Here is a 24,595-nt window from a genome sequence, read left to right as displayed (position 1 = left end):
GACGATCAGGGACACTGTTGCTGGCTGCACTGGTCTGGTGAAAGTGTACTGGTGTAGTGATAATCAGAGACGCTGTGGCTGGTGTAGCTAGCAGGAACACTGTGGATGGCTGCACTGGTCTGGTGACACTGTACTAATGTGGCTAGTGATCAGAGACACTGTAGCTGGTTGCACTGGTCTTGTGAAACTGTACTGGTGTGGTGGCAATGAGGGGAAATGTTGCTAACTGCACTGGTCTGGTGACAGTGTATTGTGTGGACATTGTGGTGATAATCAGGGACACTGTGACTGGCTGCACTGATCTGGTAGCACTGCACTGGTGTGGTGGCAAACAGTCGTACTGTGGCTGGTGTGATTAGTGATCGGGGACACTTTTGGCTGGTTGCACTGGTCTGGTGACACCATGCTGATGTGGCAGTGAGCAGGGAAACTGTGGCTGAGTTCTGTTGGTCTGGTGATACTGTACTGGTGTGGTAAAAATTGGGGATACTGTGGCTGTCTTACACCGGTCTTGTGACACTGTACTGTTGTGGTGGCAATGAGGGACACTGTGGCTGACTGTACTGGTCTGATGACACTGTACTGGTGTGGTGAACAGGGACACTATAAGTAGCTGCTCAGGTCAGGTGACATTGTACTGGTGTGGTGGTGATCAGAGAAGCTATGGCTGGCTGCATTGGTCTGGTGATACTATACTGTGTGGTGGCAATCATGGACACTGTGGCTGGCTTACACTGGTCTGGTGACACTGTGTACTAGTGTGGTGCTGATCAGGGACATTGTGTCTGGCTGCACTGGCCAGGTTACATTGTGTACTGACATGGTGGGGATCAGGGACACTATGGCTGGCATAACTAAAGATCAGGAACAGGTGTGGCTAGTGACCAGGGCTGAGCACACTGACCTGGGGACATTATACTGGTGTGGCAGTGATCAGGGACACTGCAGTTAGCATACACTGGTCTGGTGACATTGTACTGAGGTGGCTAGCGATCAGAGACTGGCTTGGATGCATTATGAAAAAAGCTGCTGCCAATCACATTAGAGAAACACAATTTCCTTCAACAACCAATCAGTGTGTAAGGGGAAACATACCATAGGTTGCAATATGCATACTTTGATTGCTCACAGTAAAAACATGGTACAGGGCTGATTTCATTCAAAGGGGGGGCAAGTTGTTAAAACAAAATTTAAAGGTTTGCAAGTATTAGGTTCCTGTAATGACTTTATGAGTTTTGAGGAGGTGTATTTCTAAGGGCTTACTGACAGCTTAAGCTGCAATGGCAAGCTAACCTTGATCCAGCAGACGGTTATGGTAGGATTACTTGCTGTTATACCTAAAGTGTGTAAATACAGCTTTAACACCTTTTCAAACTTGCATGAGGCTTTCTGGATATGAATACATCAGTAAATAGCCTTTTTTTTTTTAATAATAGAGTGTTTTCTTGTTACCTTATTACATGTTCTAATTATCTTATCTTTTATACATAATCCACTTACTGACCTTTACATACTTTAGTACTAACAGTAGTTAAAGTGTTACTAAACCCAGGACCCTGCATTCACTATATCTGGTCTCCCACAGTACACAGAACATGAAAATGCAATTATTTTAGTAAATATAAACTGCTAAATACCTTTTCTCATCAGCAGTATATACAGTAGCAGTCTTGTGACTTCTATCTGTGTCTGGTTAAAGTTTGTAGGAGGAGTTTTCATTCTACTCTGACTGTCCTATGAGGCTGCAGGACCCCTGACCCTCTGTCTGGACAGTGCTGATTGGCCCTGTGCTGATCACATGCACCCTCCCAAGAAAAAAATAAACTTTCTTGCAATACACACCAAACTGAGCATGTGCAGAGTGACTCCAAAGGCTCTGTCTTATCAGGAGATGGATTGGGGACAGCGGAAGAAGGAGAGAAACGGAGAAGATAGGATCAAACAGTCTTTTTACACAATGCGGAGGATTAACCCCTTAGGTTCCACAGTGAGTATAACAAGCATGCTTTACTGCATATACAGACTGATTTTACTGTTGTGGGTTTAGTAACACTTTAAAGTAATATTATTTGTTTTTTGTTTTTCTTTTGTTTTTTTTTTTCCTAATTATTAATAAAAAACACGGTTCAAACAGTTTGAGTGGGAGCATTGTATTAAAGAATTTGACTGCCATCTTACTTCTGAAGTGTGGAAGCTTAGTGAGTGATTGTCATTATAATTATAATGCAACTGTTACCTTCCAGAAAATTTAGCATACATAGGAAAATTTTTCATTATGTATACTAAAAACTTTTACATAAAGGAAAGTGTGGTGGCATGTTCACGCACTGTATGTTCAAGTGATTGTAAACCCATATATATTTGTATTTAATAACAAACATGTTATAATTACCTGCTCTGTGCAATAGTTTTGCACAGAGCAACCCCGATCCTCCTCTTCTCAGGTCCCCTGCCTGTGCTTTTGGCTCCTTCCCCCTGCTGAGTGCCGACCATAGCAAGCCACTATGAGCATTTGTGCAGGCTCACTCCCGAGGCATGCTCTTTGTGTCTATTGACACACAGAGTGTGATTCAGCCTCACTGGCTGTAATTGACATTCCCTGAGCCTTTAAGGAGTGAGAGAGCCGCTGCACTCGCGCACAGCACTGGATTCAAATTGTGCTCTGGTAAGTATAAGGGGGGAGGGGCAGGGGTACTGAACTAATGGGGGAGATGCATTACTGTAATGAACCTTCAGCCATAGAACCACTTTCATTCTCCAGAGCCCTAAATATTTTAAATGTATTTGTATATTAAAAGGGCACTGAATTTTGTCTTATATAATGGACACTTACTATAAAACTTTTTAGGAATTTTAGCAATCAGCCTAAATTATCCATAGAGTTGGGTGAACGGTTCGGGCCGAGCAAAAGTTTGGCCCGAACATCACCTGTTCACCCATTCAAACTGTTCCCCCGCCGAACACCCTGTGGGCTGCACAGTGTATTCTAAGCCCTAATTGGGCAAAGCTTTGCCCAGTCAGGACACAGTGAATAGCTGGTTGTTAAGGAGCGGGGTCTGGAAGCTGGCCATCGTGTCCTTAAAGTGTTAGTTCACGCGTACAGAAAATTTGTGAGGTGAACTTACACTGGACCTCCTCCCTATGGCACCCGGTCCCGCTGACCTGGAGTCTGAGGATCACCCGTTCTGACACATCGTATAGCTGCTTTTCCGATGCGGGTATTTAAAATCCCCGTGGCTTTCTCTCTTCTTCTCCCCGCTGACAGGATGGGCTATGCGGGTTCTGATTGGTCAGCGCCGCCCATGTGTCAGCGCTGACCAATTAGAATGCCTCCTATATATACCTTTATGAGGTATGTTTGGGAGATTAAGCTGAGGGGATTTATAAGCCCCGGATCGGTAAATCGGCTATCCAATGTGTCAGAGCGGGTGATCACCGGACTCCAGGTCAGCGTGACTGGGGGGGATGAGGAGGGGGTCCAGTGTAAGTTCACCTTACAGACCTTTCTGTAAAGGTGAACTTACCCTTTAACTGGGGGATCAATCGGGCCTGGTATTAATTTTAAGGGGAACCCCATGCTAAAATTTAGAAAGAAATACGTGGAGCACCCCCAAAATCCATACTAGACCTGTAACGGAGCATGCGGCCAGGCAGACCAGGAAAGGGGGGGACAACCGAGCACCACCCCAAACCATACCAGGCCACATGCCCTCAACATGGAGGGGTGGGTGCTTTGGGGCAGAGGTACTTGGCCTCCAAAGCACCTTGTCCCCATGTTGATAGGAATAAGGGCCTTTTCCCCAAGGAATAAGGGGGTCCCCAGATCTCGCCCCCCCCACCCATTCACCAAAAAAGTGTCAAAAAGTAATAAGAACACAGACAGTTTTTGACAATTTTTAGATTAGAAAAAAATGTCCCCCCATGTAGATCCGTCATCAATCATGACGTTGTTGCCACCGCCAACCCAACCCAGGTCCAGCGGTCGCATCGGTGTAGTGATTGACGATGGATTTATATCAGAGGGTGCTGTTTTTTTATTTTTAGTTCAATCTGATTTTATTGAAAAATACAGAGAGAGATTAACACAAAGTAGAAATAGAGGCAAAAGTCCGCTTGGACCACAAAAATAGAAAAATTATAATTTCTCATAGACATCTTCAAAATCATAAGATTAAAGAATTGAAAAAGTACAGGTAGTTATCTTGAAGTTAAGGGATACAGATTAGCAATCTAGGCGAGAGACTTCAAAAATGACTTAGCAAGATACTGCATTGTGAAGAAAAGAACATCGGGAAATATAATAAAAACACAAAGGCTTTTTTTGACAAAAAATCTGAGGGGATCACAAACTCTCGCATATATCCACTGTCAAAGGACACAAGAGATGAACATTCGAGCCCTTGAACAATATATTACTAGAAGGGAATTAAAAAGCCAGATCAGAAAGAGAAAAGACACAAAGGAGCAAGAAAAGAATACACTCCAACAAGGCTATTAGAGAGTGACGGAAGATCCACCTGACACCCAAGCAAGAAACTCCAAAGAGTAGCATGGACCATGTGGTCCAAGTGAGAAAGAACTGTACTTCCTGTCCATTTTCCTGAGCCAGCAGACATTTCAGATCCCTTATACGGTCCACCTCAATTGCCCAGTCCCCCAGGGAAGACATAGTCTTCAGTCTCCAGTGGCGAGGAACGACTACCCTGGCTGCAGCCAGGAAGTGTCACAAGATGTCCTTCTTTACAGATTTGAAGGATCCCGGAAGCATAGATAAAAGGACCACCTCAAGTGAGGTTTGGATAGAAGTCGCCATCAGCTTACAGTACAGGTCAAGGATTTGTTGCCAGAATCTTCTTACAGGGGGGCAGTCCCACCAGATGTGGAGTATGGTGCCTCTGGATACAAGACATCACCAACAGGTGTCCAGTAAAGAAGGGTTGAAGCGATGGATGGTCAATGGACATCTGTACCATCTCGTCACTAATTTGAACCCTTTTACTTGAGTTGTAGTAGCAAGGAAGAGTTTATGGGTTAAAATAAAGCACTTTTGCCTATCTGTGAGAAAAATAGAGTGCTGTAGCTCTGATTCCCATACCTGCATGTAAGGAGGAAGGTCTGGGGACAGAGCATTAAGTAATAATGCATAAACTACATGAGCAGGAGGCTCTTCCTAAAGGAACATTGCTTCAAGAACCGTTGGATCAGCGAGAGCATCTGATAAGGTAGGAACAGTTAGGATGTAGGACATAACTTGTCATCTCTGAAGCCATTGCGTGGGATGGATGGGGAAAGATGCAGAAGGAGTAGCTGTCATTAGTGATGGATCAGCTCGAAGAATTTGAGTGGACTCTTGCCAGATGGTGTAGCAGCAATGGCCTTAGCGACATCATCTTTGGAGAGAGGTGTCTCAAGTTTGCTGATTGTATCAGCGTCTAGTGTAGGGAGTGTGGTCTCAGCAATGTAAGACCTCTTTTCTTCTTCCAATGTGGAAGTAGAACCCGAAGACTGAGCAGGGGGTATACTGTATAGGGATTGATAAAAAATCCCTAAATGCCTGGGTTATCTCAGAGGTTGAGGACAGCATTTCTCCACTCATACCCTGGATATGTGATATAAAAGGTGGAAGAGTGTTTCTGATGCAAGGAGCGGGCTAAAGATCTGCCACACTTGTCTTTAAATTTGTAATCGTGAAATGCAAGCTTATCCACAAAAGTGTGAGTGAAAGTCTCATATAGCTCCCTAAGCTGTAACCAGGCTGAGGTGACCTCCGTAAGGGCTTCCACCATAGGTGGCATTGATTGGTACTTATGGGTGGCACTGATGGGTACTTATGGGTGGCACTGATAGGTGGCACGGATGGGCACTGATGGGCACTGATAGGTAGGCACTGAAGGGCACAGATGGGCACAGACAGGTGGCACTGATGGGCACTGACAGGTTTCACTGATGACACTGATTGGTGGCACTGATTACACTGATTGGTGGCATTGCTGGGCAGAACTGAAATATAATGGTGCCAATCAGTGCCCATTTGTGGGCACTGATTGGCATAGATTGGGCAGATTGGGCACATGTGGATGGCCATGGGGTACATGCCTGGCCATCCACATGTTGCCCCCTTCCCTGGTGGTCCTAGTGGCGTCCCTGGTGGTCCAGTGTGGTCATCTGAGGGGGGCTGCTCTGATAAACAATCAGTGCAGACCCCCCCGCCAGGAGAGCCGCCGACTGGCTCTCCTCTACTCGCGTCTGTCAGACGCAAGTGAGGAAAAGCTGATCAACGGCTCTTCCTATTGACATCGTGATCAGCCGCGAATGGACGGAGGCTCTTTACCAAGATCGGTGTAGCGGTGTGTCAGGCTGACACACCACTCCACCGATCGCCACGATGCGTGCCCCCGCGGGTTCGCAGCGGCATGTTATCCTGCTGGACGTCATATGATGCCCGGTCAGGATAACGGAACCACCGCCCGGCCGTCAATCTGCTATAGGCCGGGCAGAAAGTGGTTAAATGAGCACCCATCTGGATAAAGGTCCCTCGCAATACCGCTTTTAATGCCTCACATTGGATAGGAAGCAGGGTGGTGTCTGTAGCGTGGTCAGTCAAGAAATTGGAGATGGTCTCTGAAACACATTTAGCACATTCTTTTGGAGCAGGAAAGAGTGGAACAGAAGTGCTTCTCTTGTAGGAGAAGCATATTAACTTGGAGTTTATGCAATTTATAGATTATTTGCCCTCTCTTGGAGGCATTGTTAAGGCTGTTGACATTGTAGGAGCAGAATTTTAATTGTGGGTGAGAAACAACTGTGTGAGCCATGGTGGAGTGTGGGTTGTAAACCCAGAAGAAATAAGAAACAAAATAGGGAAAGAGAAAGAAGAGAATAAAGTAAAGGAGAGGAAGAAGTAAAGGAAGATGAGGGGTAAGAGGGGGGAGGACAGGAGAAGCAAGGGAAGAGATATGAAAAAAAAAAACAAAATAAAACGAAAAGAGCAGGAAAGGGAAAAAGAAATCGGGAAGGGACATCTGAGAGTGGGTGTCACAGGAATTCGAAAGTGTCAGCACAAGCAGGACACTACGTGAAATATCACATGGTAGGTGTAACAATATCACGTACGGGACATGAAAAGCTGTAGCTAGCTGCCATCTTGTGTGGAAGTAGCCATGACAGTTTGGCTAACCATGTAACATTACAGAGAAATCTGAACTCCCTCCTCCCTCCTCCCTTGTCTTAGGAATTCAAAGCTTTTTAAGTTCAACAGAAAAGGTTATCTCAACAGAGAAAACAGAACCAGGCTAGGTCAGTAGAAAAACAGCTTGTTGAAAGGGCAGTGTTCAGGCCTGTCGTAAAACTGTCACCCTCTCCATTCAGAGACCTAACAGGCCCTGGTTGTAAATTGTCTGAATACACATCCAACTTAAAACCGTGGAATAGGTATGAAGTTTCAGCATGTTTCATAACTTCTGACTTAGTAATAGCACAGCCATAATATGGACATATTTAGTTTCCTCAGATAATATGTAACGTTTCAAGTCCAGACACCCCCATGTCAGGTCATATGGGAAACCCCTGGGACCACTTATTCCTCCAAAGCAGGCTATACATTATAGATATGGCATGTTTAGACTTGTTTTGAAGGAAATCTCAAGTTGAATAATAATATGGATATTTGGAGTCTGTAAACACTATAGATGCAGATATATGAATATGTATTACAAAATCTACCTGGGACGTGGTCATGAGTGTAGACACCTCCCAGCAACCAACCCCTAAACAAGATGACCAGACGATTGGTTACTGGTCACTGTCAACACCCCCTTTGATTTGACAGAAAAGAGGAGATGCCAAGACAATGGGCAGTTCTCCTTTTACCATCCAATAAGAAACATCTGCCAAGTCGAGAACCGATTACCTAGCTCATCGATCGAACGCTGATCAACCCTCGGACATTAATTGCAAGTATTCTCTCTTCCCAATTCTACCTTATTGCTTTGTGGCTGTATATTGTCTTTATCTTTTGAAACATCTTTTTTCTGTAAATGTTTTATTTGCATCAACTTTGACCTTTTCATAATAAACCCTTATGTTGAAAAGTGTTAACCTTGTCTCTAAAGCTCTTAATGCAAGCTATAAACGAACCTGTCTCATGCAGGGCGCTACTGTTGAAGAGTAAGACTCTGAGCAGACCTGTCTGTGGTGGCAGTGTGTGTGGCAGACGCTTATTCTAAAATTATAATTGGTATTGCTAAAATTACGAGTTTCCCCGGCTCGGTCTTTTAAACGGGGGTGGTGGCAGTTAAAGGGTTAATTGTGTAATTAGACCCGTGACAATCCCTCTCAGGCTGCTCGCACCTAGATTGTGGTCCCGCAAGCTGGAAAATCTTTGTGCTGGGCGCAGCTGAGAGTGGCATTGTTACGTAAGTGACAGCGTGGTGTGAGGTTGGCCGGTCCTTCGTTGCAAGTTAGCGAGGAGGGCAGGGATCTGACACCCGCGTTCGTCACAGTAGGCACCAACCGTTCCAATCCTATGGAGGGAAGGCGGTCGAGGAGGATAATACTGAGATATGATCTGGACCGCATAGCAGACTTAAACATCATTACTATAACACACCCATGTATTGGTAAATAAAAAGATATAAAATCATGAACCACGGAAGAACATCTCTTAGGAATTCTAGTACCACTAGGTAAATGCTAAAAGTGTAACGATTGCCCCATGATGTCAACTGTGACTCATCCCATGTTTCAAATATGACAGACGATAAGTCCAATAGGAAGCTAACATATACATAGGTGTCAAAATGTATGAACATCCATCGGTTTGTCTCCGTAACACAGTGGGGAACAACAAAGGCTCCAGATCTAGTATATCACACATTCTTAAGTCCGGACACTCCCACGCTGCCATTATGGAGTCAACTGGACTCCACCTGCATAGTGACTAACACGCTGATCTGGAATGCAATTCAGGTGCTCTAGACAAGAATCATGCCTATACCGAGATACTAGAGGACAGACCGCCCTGCGGGACTTATGTAACAAGCAACGTATAGTGCAATGAAAGAGACCCCAAAATATATAAAGTTAGGGCAGCTCATGCCCAGACCGCACCCCCTACAGATCGAAGCAAAGATTTATATATGCTCAGTTAGAATAGGGCGGAACTATTGTACATGCCGGCAGCAAAAGGTTGTAGAGAAAAAATTATATAGAGTGTGCCTATTAATAAAACAGAAACCAATTGTTCCCCCTTGGCCCCAACTATAACATCACAAGCGAAGAGCCAGGGTGGGAACCCTTAGCTGGGAATAAACCACATGATTGAGCTCCAACTATGTGGATATTATTCAGGTACCTATGGGAGGGAAACATTAACGAGAGGCTATCCACATGGCAAACCTGACAGAAGTCCACGCTAGTGAGTGCAACCTTCGAGGGATGCCCTTGTAAACCAGGAAGAGGCGTTTCAGAGTGTATAATGAGAATGCCAGATCAGTCTTCCAGGGACATAGTCCTATGTGGTCTGGAGTCTGTGGAAGTAGAATGGGATCTTTGATGTCTACGGCGCTGTGGGAGGGGACCTGAGCCAGGGACCAGAGCCCAGCGGCAGTGGGTTGTCATCTGGAGGGTCCAGCCAGTTTGGAACACAGACAGGATCTTGCTCAAGGAAGGCAAAGAAGGCAGGGAGTTGTTCAGGGTCTGATAGAATGAATTTGTTGTCATCATGAGTCACCTTGATACTGAAGGGGTGGCCCCATGTATAGGTGGCTCCAGCTTGTCAGATCAGATCCAGTATATATAGATCCAGTATATATCCTGCATATATAAAGTATTATGAGAAAGATTTGGATACAGGTGGATGGAGGAACCATCGAAATCCATTGGGTCCATGCACCATGCGTTGCGTATAGTCTCCTCCTTCAGAACAAATAAGGGATGATTAGCTCCCCTAGGTTTAAAAGAGCAGTGCCACATCCAATAATACAAATATATATAAAGAAAAATTCCCCTGAGTGGACTTTAACGGCACTTACAAAAGGTAATAGGTAGTAGATAAGTGTAACAAGGTATAAAGAGTAGTGGCAACCAGGCGTTGTACATGCTGGATGCTGGGATGCGTGGCTGGCTCATTCTAAACTTGTTTTAAAAAGGGGTTCCCTCTTTTTTGCCTCAGTATACCGCTCTGGCCTGCACGCATCCGGGGAAGACCGGGGTAGGTCTTAAATGGGACCACTGTTAAGCGTTAATATCCAGTGAGAACCATGATGTTTAAAAGACAGCAACTTTAACAGGCACTAACAGCACGGAAAGAACAAGAACCCATATCAACCCAAAGCACTCAACGGCAAACTAAACATAATTAATCTATCATCTCATACACTTACTGAGGCAGAGGAAGAAGTTCTCTCCTTGGGACTATCCTTTTGCCCCAATAGGAGTCTTGATAACTTTGAAACAGTGAAGGATATTTTCTTATTCGCTAGAAAACTGCTGTTGAAAAGTATGTATAAGAAAGCTACTAAACGAGAGGAAACAATTGCGCCCAATCTAAAAGCAGCACATTTTAAGGCCCTTCGGGACCTTAACCTGCTCTTGCAGGAAAGTGAGGGAGTGGAGTCTGGGTGGTTGGATGCTTGGGAAAGTGAGGACAGTGAAGACGAAAAAACATGTAATGTACAACAAAAAAGACAATTTAAAAGGAAATGACACAGATTTCCCGCACTAAGCCAAAATCCAGCCTTGGCTTTATTCGTCAAACAAACCACTAGAGAAATTGAATCTTTAAATAAGGACAAATCAGTCAAAAACCTCACTCCCGAACAACAGAATGCCATAAAATCCTTAAAGAATAATCTGGACATAACCATCAAGGGACTCTGACAAAGGCGGCAATATCGTACTAATGGACAATTCCAAATACGAAGATATGTGCTTTAAAATTCTTAACAACCAAAAATGTTACCGGAAAATTTCAGCCTCATTAGTTGATAGGTTCAACCAGGAATTTCATCGCCTGGTTGATGAAGCTTTCATGATAGGGACTATTACGGGTGAGCTGTTGGAGTTCATACGCACTAGACATCCCCGCATTCCACCATGTATACACTTCCAATAGTTACACAATGATCTTCACAATCCCCCTGGCCGCCCCATCATTTCGGGTAATGGCAATATATCTGAAGGTATCAGTCAAGTCATTGACCAACATCTAAGACCTCATGTCCTAGAGTTGGCATCTTATACTAAGGACACTATTCATCTACTGTAGATATTGGAGGACTTGGGGATCCCTGATTTGGATATTCTAGTGACTATAGACGTCGAATCACTTTATAACAGCATACCGCATGATCTGGGGATAGCTGCTGTGAGTTGTGTGTTACAACAAAACAGAGTGGAAATTCAACAAATTCATACTTGAGATGTTGGAATTTATTTCCAGACACAATGTCTTTCTGTTCGAGGGTTCCCACTACCTCCAGGTTAACTACATATACTGAATATATCATCCTTTGGCAAAGATATATAGATGATATCTTTCTGATATGCAATGGTCCAGAAGATATCCTTATAGGCTGCCTAAGAGCGATGAACAACAATGCTTTAAATTTGTTTTTTACAATGTCCTATGATCATTATATGATCATTTTTTTCTATAAAGACAAGGATGGAAAACTTACCAGCAGACTCTACAGGAAGGAAACTGCCGGCAATACTCTTTTGCATGCCGACAGTTTCCACCCTGAACCCCTCAAAAATCCATACCTTTCAGCCAATTTTTATGTCTGAAACGTAATTGCACCACTCTGGAAACTTTCCAGTGTGAGGCAGACAAATTGAGCGAGAGACTGCTCGCAAGGGGATACACAAAATCCTCCTTAAAAAAGCTTTCAACTGGGTCAAGGATCAGGATAGACATGCTCTAATCTTTAAAACTAAAACTCAAAAACAGGATGACACAACAAGGATCATCCTACGTTACTCCAATGAACACAACACTGTAAGGAAGATCCTTACCAAACATTGGTCAATCCTTACCGATGACCCCATCCTGCTGGTGTATCCTTACCCCCAAACCCCAGATCACATTCAGGAAGGCAGGCTCCCTAGCGGAGATGCTGACTCAAAGTGAATACAAGGGGAATCTAAGACAGGACCCCTGTAAAATCTGGAGGACTTTCCCCTGTGGTTCCTGTTCTTTTTGTGGGGTTATCGACAGGAGAACTTCTTTTCGACTACCCAATGGTGAATGCTTCCAAATGAAGCATTTCGCCAACTGCAAGACTCAGGGAGTAGTATACTTGGTACGGTGCCAATGCGGGGCTTTCTATGTCGGGAAAACCCAACAAGAATTTGGACAACGTGTCAGTAAGCATTTACAAAGTAAATTGGCAATCTGTATCTTCCCCTTGGAAGACATGTGGCCAGGGGACATGGATATAGGATGCCATCTGTAAATTTTACAGTTTTGGATTGTATCCATGTCCCCATTAGAGGTGGGAATTGGAGTAAAACTCTACTACAGTGCGAAATGCGCTGGATTAGATACCTGGATGCCACCACCCCACCAGGCCTCAATGAGGCTGAAAGTTTTAGGCCCTTTTTAGAAGGCTTCAGTTCAAGAAAAACTGACTAAAATTCAATATGTCTCATTCCCCACTTTTTTTCCCTCTTCTTTTTTCTCCCCTTTTCTTTTCCCTTGTTTTCACCTATTCTGTTTTCATGACAGGAGATTTGTTAGAATGACAGTATCTATTGGGGTATTATAATATGTTCTATTTTTTTCTGAAATCGCATTCATGAATGATATATATTTCTCTGTCATTGGTGTCCCACCTTTTGGTGGCTAGATTATACAATACGATTTGTGTTATGTTGTTCTATTTTTCTTTATATAAGTGATGAGATTGGGTTTGTGTGCTCCATCTGACCCGGTCCACTCTGTTTTGTGGCCATTATCATGAATCCGGCACACGTAGGCCCCCACAAGTTTGTTGGGGGCCTTTTTCTTCCCATACTGTGGCTTGGGCATGCTTTCGGCACTGCTCAGCAGCTTTGGGAGGGCATTTCATGTGTCGGGGCTATTAGTTCCTCCTTTATGGAAAATTACCCCTTTTGGGCCTTTTTTCCTTATGCCCCTGCTTCGGACTGGGTGATGTGTTCTTCCATCTCACCCATCCAGCCCGTCTGATATTATTCTTCATTTATTATTATTTTTTAATTTTTCATTTTGTAATTATTCACATATTATTTTTTAATTTTTGTTTTTGACTCTTGATCTGTATGTTAAACATGCATTTTGTAATTTGTTACGAATTTCACTTTCAGCGGTTATCGCAGGGGGTGGGCTGTGCAGGGGGGTGGGGCTGTGCGCTGGCCGCACTCCCTCTATCCAGTCTGGGATGTGTTCTGTGATCTGCTGTCAGCAGTGATTGTGTTTCCCTGTGTCATGGAATGCCGGAGGGTGACGGTATGTGTGTCGGCCATGCTTCCCCTGCGTCCTGTCTCAGACACACGTTGTCCTTGCTGGTGGAGATCCATATGAGCGGCGCTCGGGGATGACGTCTTTGCCGTCACGCGATGTGGCGTCATCCCCCGGCGCTCTGCGGAGCTCCAACAGTGAAGAAGCACGGGCTACAAAAGGAGGGCGCCGGGAACCCCAGAGTCGCCATCTTCATCCTCTGACACTTTGTCTGGGGAAAAAATACTATCCTGCTCATGTGTTGAATGGAAGAGGTGCAACCTCTTCTCTAATTGGATGTTTTTGTGGATCCTGGGCTGCCTTGGGTCGATCTGCGGGGGGAACCCTCAGCAATGCTGGTAAGCTGGATTTTCTTTTGGTCATATTCAACTTACTTTACTCCTACTGTTTAAGACTCTGGGCTTCACTTGTGGAGGGGAGCTATTGAGGGTTCCCCTTGGGTAATGATATCCTGCCCACTGCCTTTGTGGAGTTTAATTCATTTTCTTATCATGTCAGTTATGGTTTTGGGAACCCCTTTTTGATGGTCTTTTTGTGCTTTATTCATTTTTTAGATGATACCTACACTCTCCCTCCCTATCATCTTTTAGGGTTGGAATTTTCCGTTCCACCTGGTTAGTGGTTTGGATCTCCTACTGTAAATCCTACTGTAGACTCTTTGATTGGGACGTTACAGCTTGCAAGCCTTTGTAAGAATTTTTTATTTTCCTCACTATTATTCATTTGTATTACCATACTTTACCACGTGCTGTATGTTTCTCTCGCAGATCCCCCCACCACTGCTGCCCTTAGTTATTATAAGGCAGTTTCCCGCCTTTCTAATTTGGTGCCTCTTTTGGATCACAATATACGGGGGTTCTTTTGCATGTTAGAGGGCCAACATGAACTGGCTGAGTGGATGTCCGATGGAGCATTGGAACTTTTTATTCGAATCACAATTTTTTGATATGTAAGTCTTTTATATATTCCAACATAGGCTTCAGATGTATGTTATGAGATATATTTTTGCAATTTATACTTATATTACATCTTGTACTTTTCAGAAATGGCAAAATTGTCCCTGAGGAAGATTGTATATTTAATTTATTTAGAAACGCGTTGGTCTCACTCATGGATAAGGAACATCTGTGTAGTGGGATTTTTTGCCATCACAGTAATACACTGTAATTGTGTTATTCTTATGTCTGTTTTTGTATAAAATTGGTTGTAAAAAATTTTTTGTACAATAAAATTAATATTTTTAATATAATTTCTTCAATCTAATTTGGCTTTGCCCTTAAAATCCCATTCTTTTGAGGTTCTTGCTGTAATGTTCAGGGATGGTGGCAAATTTCGCATCAACTTTCGGGAGTTCATTTTTTTCTAAATTGTCATGAGGATGGCCACCACGGTCTCCTTTCACCCCCCCACTCTATGCACTCTGTCCAGTGCGATAGAGAAAGTAGCTTCCCTACCCAAAACCTGGTTCAGAATAGAGATAACCGTGGGTTTGAGATCAGTACCTGAAGACGCTATTATTTCTCACTATCTTCGATACAGAGCTGATGTTGCCACAAACATTGCAGGTGAACTGTGGACGCAGATTCTAGTGCCAGGATGCGGGCTGCATGATCCTCTTTTTTAGATCATCTAGTTCCACATGTAGGAATGCTTCCATTTTGGATGCCCATGATTCAAAGTCTGCCCAGAAGGCAGAAAGAAGGACAGAGGCTTCAGATCCAGATGATCCCTTTGGAGCTGAGAAGGAACCTGCTGTTTGACCATCTCCTGCATCTGAGGGAGGAGGAAGGGCTGATTTGGCAGAGGAGGTTGATTGCTCTGCTTGGGAAGCTGGGAGCTCATCCACGGCTTCAGGGCATGCAGGGATGGCTGCTAGCGTGAAGGGAGGAGGGCGGATCTTGCCTGGTGTCTGGCCAGGTGCCATCTTGTCTTTTGTGGAGCAGAGATCCGGTGGGGATTTGCGGAGCAGGTACCGCTGTATTGTGCCATGCTGTGGCTCATCTGAGTCAGCAGGATGAGAGCTGCCAGCCAACATGCTCATCGCGGGTGAGAGTGACTGGAAAGCTATTCTGCCAGTGTCGGGAGAGCACAGAGCTTGGGAACATGCATGTTCAAGCTTCCATCGTCAGCCACGCCCCTCCTTTTTTTTTACACTTTTTTGGTGAATGGGTAGGGGTACTATGTACCCAATACTCATTCACACCAGTCAGGGTTGTGGGGATGAGGCCCTTGTCCCCATCAACATGGGGACAAGGTGCTTTGGGGTGGCCCCCGCCCCAAAGCACCCCCCCATGTTGACGGCATGTGGTCTGGTATGGTTCAGTAGGGGGAGGGGGCGCTCACTCACCATTTTTGATTTTGATTTTGCTGTGGGGTTTCCCTTAAAATCCATACCAGACCCAAAGGGCCTGGTATGGATGGGGGGGGAATCCACATGCCATTTAAAAAAAAAATTCTAATGCCAACAATGGTATTTTATTGCTGGCAATTTAAATGTCATTTCATTTTTTTTTCTTTAGAAATGTCAGTTTTGCTGCAGCAGGTTCTATACACGGTACAGATGTGCCACTTTACGGGCAGACTAAGGGGACCCCTAGGCACTATATTTAAAGGAATTTTTCATTTTTATTCTTGCACTTTAGGCATCATTAAAATCACTGCTCCTGTAAAAATGATCTTTTTTTTAAAAAAAATGGCATTGATACATGTTCCCAATGGCAGTACCCAGACCCCCATATCCTTTTTATGGCCAATAACTTGCATATAAGCCTTCAAAATGGGAACTTTTGATTTTTCAAGTTCAGGTCCCATAGACTTTAATAGGGTTTGTCGCTCGGGTCAGAATCCTCTGTTTGAGAGTTCTGGTGCAAACCGAACAGGGGGTGTTTGGCCCATCTCTATTTATCAACATGCTATTACTACTTATTTACTTAAAGGATATTTTAAAGTAATGTATTCTATACAGCACACTTGCTTACTCTCTATCAAAGACATTTGTTTATTTTGATTTAAACAGAAAATCTGGGTACTGCCTACTGGTTCTGTCTATAAATCAGTAAAGGATGAGTATGATAAGTTATTTTTTCACTGTATAAAATTTGTGGCACTTATATTCCTGTTTCAACAAAAAATATCACTCCACAATTTACAAGCCTTGCAAAGGTCAGTTCTTCTGCATGATTTTAATAATTATAGGAAATGAGAGAATGTATTCACATGAGCTAGAATTCGCTCTGAGCTGGAGTTTGCCAGGAAGTAAACTCCAGCTCAGATTCACTTTTGCTAGTGATCCCAGTTCTCTGTGTTCTGGTAAAATGGTCCTAAGGAATACTTTCCTGGTTACATTTTTACTTTAATGGCCAATTCACACCAGAACATGGTTCAGGAAGCTTGCATTCTGTGCGCATTCAAAATGCGCTGCAGTTTCAATCTGCAGAAGGTGTCAGTGTTAACTCAACAACACCCCAAGAGCAGGTCACAAACACAGTGCATCTGCCTGCATCGGGTCGCTCAGCACTACCATTGCTGTGCATTTTTTAAAGTAGTGCATTCACTACTTTTAGAGTGGTCTGGTGCGATTTCAAATAAATGGGCTGAAATCACACTGCACCTGGATCGCATGCGAATTGCACAGGAACACACAGCTTGTTCCTGTGCTATTCATGGTGTGAACTGGTCCTAAAAATGCACCATTTGATGCATAAAACCATCTCAAAATGTGTTGTTATCATTTGTTTACTTACTATCTAATAATTCAAAGCTATCAAGTCTTTGGCAACTCTGTGGTTTGGGACTACTTATTTATTATATTTTGAGGATTAGTTCTTTCTCAATGCAGTGGCATGTTTCATATTAAAGCAGAGTTCCACACAAAAGTGGAACTTCTGATTATCTGCTTCCTCCCCCCCTTCTGGTGCCACATTTGGCATCTTTTAGAGGGGAGGGGGGAATGGGTACCTGTTTTTGACAGGTTCCCTTCCCCACTCCCAGGAAACTGCGCCACAGTGTCGATCCTCGGAAGTTCAGCCTCACTCCTCCTTCCTCCACCACCGGGCCAGTTAGAAAGGGCAGCGTGCTTCGCACATGCACAGTAGGGAACCAGCTGTGAAGCCAAAAGGCTTCACTGACGGTTTACCCTACGATGAATGGCGGCGGTAGCACCCGACAGCTGAGCAATAAATCGGCTGCGGTGCCGACATTGCGGGCTCCCTGGACAGGTAAGTGTCCATATATTAAAAGTCAGCTGCTACAGTATTTGTTGCTGCTGACTTAAAAAAAAAAAGAATTTACCACTCCTCTTTAATGTATTAAAAAATATTGTTTACAAATGTTTATTTTTAAGTAACACTGTTACCAACTTGGGCATTTCCAATTATGTATCTGATGAAAAATAGCAAGCAGGTGTTATTTTCAGTGATAAATAGACTAAACTAGTTATAAGCAAATCCCAACTTTTTTGTACTTGGCTCTGTACTTTAAAGTGAGCTGCTAAAGCTGGGTACACCCGGGCCAAAAATTTCCCAAAAATGGTAATTTCTGCAGGAACCAGATGACTTTTAGCCCATGTGTATAACACCTCATCTAACAGAGGCTGGTCTCACAACCAGCTTATGTTGAATAAGCATGCTGTAAGCCCAGCATTTGATCAGCGCTTGCAGACAATTTTCTGTTTTCTGGCGGGGAGGCTGCCTCCCTTTCAGAACACATTAGCTCAGCGGGGGAAATCACTGCACTAATATCGATTGTGTTAGTACACTAGTACAATAGTCCATTCCATATCTTATGATCTGTAACATTTTTGGGATGGCAATGCCTGGGATTATACCTAGTACAGTAACAATTTTGGACAGAAGTCATGGTTCAATAAACAGCCTTAAATGGAGCGGCTGCAAAAGAAAAGTATATATAATGTTTGCACTCCAGAATTTTTTTCTACTATAGACCATTTTTAGGTATCAACATATTCACTTTATGCTATATTAGTATTGTACGACCACCATAACTTCCATAGTACCCCAGCTTAGGTAACAGTGCACTGCTTGTATGCACAGTATAGAAGCTTTGTTAGATTTTCAATGTACAGTCTACTAACCTTTATTTGTGTGTATAGGTCTATTCAACACTTTCGGACATTCTGTTTAAGACTGAAGGGTTAACTTCCAGCTAGACTCATTGCCTCGGGAGTTGCATAGAAATTTGCTAAGTAGCAACATATGGTTCACTACTGTTTCTCTTATGTTGCTGCAAGCAAATAATACAGTACTATTCTTGAAATGATTTTTAGAGAAAGCTAACTTTGGAATAATGCCATAAAACTGAACATACAGTGAAAATTAATGATATTTCCCAAGACTATCCCAAAGATTTGCTTGGCACCATGCTCTGATACCATTGGTATGTGTTAGTGGTTGCTAAACTCTTTTCGCTAAGCTGTCTTGTTGCTTGTGCGGCAGCAGAAAAGCCACTGGGTGCCTTTTTTGCCCATAGTTATGCATTTTGTCCATGATTCAGATCCATTATATAATGTTACTTTAACCACTTCAATACAGGGCATTTTCACCCCCTCCCTGCCCAGGCCAATTTTGAGCTTTCAGTGCTGTAACATTTTGAATGACAATTGCGCGGTCATGCAACACTGTACCCAAATGACATTTTATAATTTTTTTCTCCACAAATAGAGCTTTCTTTTGGTGGTATTTGATCACCACTGCGGTTTTTATTTTTTGCACTATAAACAAAAAAAGACCAACAATTTTGAAAAAAAAACATACTTGATTTGATTGTAGCCGTATTAGTGCAATGAGAAAGTGACAGAGAAAATTGAGTACTGTCCATGATACTTTTTTTATTTGCACTAACATACAATTTTTCAGGACAAGCTTTCGGGGTATATCACCTTCTTCAAGGTCCAAGCAGTACTGATTCACAAATTTTTAAGCAGCATGTTAAAGAAGAAGAAAAAAAAAAAAAAGAGAAAACCAAACACATACAAATCAATGGTAATAAAGATAGCAGCAGAGTTAGTGAGATAAGACAGAGGGAGAGCTATAGAATGCAGGGGGGGATACTAGTCACAGAGGGGTCATAAAACTTTAGCATAATGTGTAATAACTAAATTCAGGCCGTTATTTTTAGAGTCAAAAAGAAGTATCGTTCTTAGTTCAAACGTTTTCCTTTCCTGGATAGTTCTGAAATTCCCTTTAAGAACTAAAACATTGAGGTCTTCTATAGTGTGGTCCGGTTGTGAGAAATGATGTCCCACAGGTGTGCATAAACTGTCTTCTTTATGTTCTTTGATGGTATGTCTGTGCAAATTCATCCTCGCTTGCAACTTCTGTCCTGTTTCACCAACATAAGATCCTTTGCTGCACCTTTTGCATTGGATGAGGTACACAACATTACTGGAGGTACAGCTGTAAGATCCCATGATATTGAAGGTCCCATTTGTGTGTGTAACACTTTTGGATAGGTTAATGTGGTTGCATAGTTTGCACCGTTTTTTATTGCAGGGTTTGCTTCCATTATTTGTGACTTCATAATCAGAGTGAAGTTTCCTGCTGATTAGTTTGTGTCTGAGGTTGGGTGGTTGTCTACTAATCTACAAACTAATCAGCAGGAAACTTCACTCTGATTATGAAGTCAGGAAAGTCAGAAAAGTTTATGCACACCTGTGGGACATAATTTTCCACAACAGGACCACACTATAGAAGACCTCAATGTTTTAGTTATTAAAGGGAATTTCAGAACTATCCAGGAAAGGAAAACGTTTGAACTAAGAATGATACTTCTTTTTGACACGAAAAATAACGGCCTGAATTTAGATATTGGTTTCCTTACACATTATGCTAAAGTTTTACGACCCCTCTGTGACTAGTATCTCCCCCTGCATTCTATAGCTCTCCCTCTGTCTCATCTCACTAACTCTGCTGCTATCTTTATTACCATTGATTTGTATGTGTTTGGTTTTCTCTTTTTTTTTTTTCTTTTTTTTTTTTTTCTTCTTCTTTAACATGCTGCTTAAAAATTTGTGAATCAGTACTGCTTGGACCTTGAAGAAGGGGACATGCCCCAAAAGCTTGTCCTGAAAAATTGTATGTTAGTGCAAATAAAAAAAGTATCACGTACACTACTCAATTTTCTCTGAAAAAAGAACACAATATTTTTTACTTCTTGCTAACAAAAATATCACAATTTTTATTTATTTTTTCTCAGTTTAGGCCGATATGTATTCTTCTACATATTTTTGGTAAAAAAAATTGCAATAAGCGTATATTTATTGGTTTGCACAAAAGTTATATCGCCTACAAAATAAGTTATTGATTTATGGCATTTTTATTATTATGTTTTTTTTACTAGTAATGGCGGTGATCTGTGATTTTTATCATGACTGCAACATTGCGGTGGACAGATTGGACACTTTTGACACTATTTTGGGACCACTGACATTTATACAGCAATCAGTGCTATAAATCTGCACTGATTACTGTGTAAATGTCACTGGCAGGGAGTTAACACTAGGGGGCGATCAAGGGATTAAATGTGTTACCTAGGGAGTGATTCTAACTGTGGGGGGATGGGACTGACTAGGGGAGGAGACCTATTGGTGTTCCTATATACTAGGAACACACGATCGGTCTCCTCTCCCCCGACGGGACACACAGATCCACGTTCCTGCTCTGTAACGAGCGATCGCGTGTGCCCAGTGGTCATCGCAGCCGCCGGGCATGTGCATCGGCTCCTCCGATACCACTGGGAAGCTGTGGATGTCATATGACACCTGCCCAGGATGGGAGATCCCATCTGCAGAGGTCATATGACTATGGGCGGGTACTGAAGTGGTTAATAAAGCAAATAACATGGCAGACTATAGTTTTCTTTAGAAAAAGATATTTTAAGTAAATGACTCACCTTTCCCAGCAGTTGGCAGTCTTCCCTGTCCTGTGATGACCCATGCATCAAGCATCTTCTCTTGGAATGATGTATAGGCACATGCTGATGCATTCTATTATTGTTGATTTTTATGGGATTTCTAGGATTTTTACCTTGTTATGTCTTTTGTACTGTATTGTGATTTGTGCATCTGACACATTCTCTCACCATTGCCTGATTACCTATCAGTGCTGCCCATCAGTGCCGTCTATCAGTGCTGCCTATCATTGCTACCTATCAGTGCTGCCTATCAGCGCCTATCAGTGCTGTCTATCAGTGCCCATCATTGACGCCTATCAGTACCCATCAGTGCTGCCTATCAGTGCTGTATCAGTGCCACCTATCAGTGCCCATCAGTGCTGCCTATCATTGCCCATCATTGATGCCTATCAGAGCCCATTAGTGGCGTCTATCAGTGCTGCCTATTTGTGCCAATCAGTGCCGCCTTTCAGTGCCCATCAGTGCTGCATATCAGTGCAGTCTCATCAGTGCCTCCTTGTCATTGCCCACCAGTGCCTCCTCATCAGTGCCGCCTCATCAGTGCCCATTAGTGCAGCCTATCAGTGCCCTTCAGTGCAGCCTCATCAGTGCACATCAGTGAAGGAGAAAAATTACAGAAACTAAGAAAAACATTTTTTGTTTAGAAAAAAATAAAAAACCCAGTGGTGATTAAATACGACCCAAAGAAAGCTCTATTTGTGTGAAAAAAATGTACAAATTTCATGTTGCATGACTGCATAATTGTCATTCAAAGTGCAACAGCACTGACAGATGAAAATGGGCCTGGCCAGGAATGAGGTGAAAGTGCCCAGTAGGCAAGTGGTTAAGGTTAAACCACTTCTCCAATTTCATTGAGTGGCCCCGTGTCTTCTTAAGCTCCCTGAAACTGAATAGTTTCCTCCCCATGCTAGAATTACAATTGAGGTACTTGTATATTGCTATCATATCTCCTCTCAAACATCTTCTCTAGGGAGAATAAGTTTAAAGCTTTTAGTTGTCCTTAGTAACTGAGGTTCTTTAGTCACTTATTAGCTTTTCCGCCCTTCTCTGGACTCAGACCCAGTAGACCTCCTGACAGCTGCTATGATAAGATACAAGAAAATACCAAAAAATGGGAGAACTAGCTGAAGTGTAAGCACAGAGAACCCACAAAATATAATCCAGCACCTCAAAAAAGGCAGGAAGCTCTCACAGACCAAAATGAGGGAGGGAGGGCAGGAGAAACCTGTCTGATGCTGGCACAAGCTCCAGCAGAGCTCTGACAAGATCCTCCTCCTCTCTACTCACTACGGGACAAACCCTATGCCCCCAACTCACCAATCCTGTAAGTAATAAACATTTTCTTAAAAATCACCCCACCAAAAACCCCAGTAACGCTTTGCCTCTACTGCACGCCCCAGTCATGCTGGCCCTCCTCTTAGTGTTACTCAGATTTAGGTCATATACTTTACCTTACATTTCTTAACATTAAACCGCATTTGCCATGTAGTTGCCCATTCCAATATTTTATTGAGGTCTTCTTGTGAGGTTTCTATATCTTGCTGTGAAGTAATTGCCCTGCTTAGTTTTAGATCTTCTACAAACACTGCAATTTAAGCTATTTATACCAACCTTTATAACATTTATAAATAAATTAAACAGAATTGGTCCCAGTAAAATGCCTTGGGATACCCCACCTAGCACACTAAACCATTATGAGTACACACGATTTATCACCACCCTTTGGTTGCGCCCCATAACTAGTTTTCTGCCCAGGTATATACCCTACGGGCTAAGCCAACAGACCTTAATTTGGTTTATTGGGAAGTGTATTAAATGCTTTTTGTAAATCCAGATACGCCACATCCACAGGCCTTCCTTTATCTAGTTGGCAGCTCACCTCCTCATAGAATGTTAGCAGATTGGTCTGGCAAGAACGATCTTTCATAAATCCAAGATGATTACTACTAATGATTAGGGATGGGCCAAACACCCCCCGGTTTGGTTTGCACCAGAACATAACAAACAGGCAAAAAATTTGGCAGAACACACGAACACCGTTAAAGTCTATGGGACAGGAACATGAATAATTAAAAGTGCTAATTTTAAAGCCCTGTACACAAGTTATCGTCATTAAAAATGTTTTTTGGGACTCGGGTCCTGCCCCAGAGGACATGTATCAATGCAAAAAAAAAGTTTTAAAAACTGCCATTTTTTTCAGGAGCAGTGATTTATTCCTTTAAATTTCGCACCTGGGGGGTGTCTATAGTATTCCTGTAAAGTGGCACATTTTTCCCGTGTTTAGAACAGTCCCTGCACAAAATGACATTTCTAAAGGAAAAAAAGTCATTTAAAAGTACTCGCGGCTATAATGAATTGTCTATGGGAGAAATCAAAAGTGCTAATTTTAAAGGCTTATATGCATAGTATTTTCATAAAAAGTGTTTGTGGACCTGGGTCCTGCCCCAGTGGACATGTATCAATGCAAAAAAAGTTTTAAAAACTTCAATTTTTTCGGGAGCAGTGATTTTAATAATGCTTAAACCATTTAATAATGCTGAACCATGAGAAACAAGTGATGATAAGGGACTATATCCAATAATTTGTACATGAAAACAGTATCATTAGTAGGGATGGGCGAATGGTTCGGCCCAAGCATAAGTTTGGGCCGAACTTTGGTTGTTCGGATGTTTGAGGCAAATTCGAAAGCCGCCGGAACACCATTAAAGTATATGCGACATTAACATGAAAAATCAAAAGTGTACCATTTCACAAAGAAAGTGTCAAAATGTTAAAAAAAACACAAGACACACTTTGGAACAAGTCCTTTATTAAAAAAAATAAATAAAAATGTTCCACGAAGTCCATTCATCTTCTTCTCTCGCTCCGCCGATGGACCGAAAAAAAAAACGCAGACCGCCACTGATCCGCCTCCATGGGTGGCTCCCACCATCTAACGCATCCTCGCAGGTGACAGTTCTTATATAACTGAGGGTGGGGCCACACAGTGACGAACCTGGGTGACCCTGCCCCCCTCTGATGCACGGGGATTTCCCCATGGCTTTCCTGGGGCGTCAGAGGGGTGCGGGGCCACCCGGTTACGTAAACGCGTGGCCCCGCCCCCTCTGACGCCACGGGGAAGCCATTGGGAAGTCCTTGTGCATCACAGGGGGCAGGGTCACCTGGGTATGTCACTGTGTGGCCCCG

The 24,595-nt window shown here is 43.0% G+C and overlaps 1 protein-coding gene across 9 annotated transcripts in view; it reads left to right on the top strand.

The window, feature by feature from the left end:
* The window catches only part of TOX (thymocyte selection associated high mobility group box), a 392,368-nt gene that overhangs the window by 204,007 nt on the left and 163,766 nt on the right, over positions 1-24,595 (top strand). For 5 of the 9 annotated variants that reach the window (XM_073631671.1, XM_073631670.1, XM_073631673.1 and 2 more), the window contains one exon: positions 1,889-1,987. The exons of the other annotated variants lie outside the window; for them this stretch is intronic. In XM_073631671.1, the coding sequence (XP_073487772.1) occupies positions 1,889-1,987 (99 nt within the window). The remainder of the gene's footprint in view (positions 1-1,888; positions 1,988-24,595) is intronic. 9 annotated transcript variants of the gene reach the window in all.

Source organism: Aquarana catesbeiana, linkage group LG05 (assembly GCF_042186555.1).
Source record: "Aquarana catesbeiana isolate 2022-GZ linkage group LG05, ASM4218655v1, whole genome shotgun sequence".
Taxonomy (NCBI): Eukaryota; Metazoa; Chordata; class Amphibia; order Anura; family Ranidae; genus Aquarana; species Aquarana catesbeiana.
Note: the sequence above shows the minus strand (reverse complement) of the source record. Positions and strands in the feature narration are given on the sequence as shown.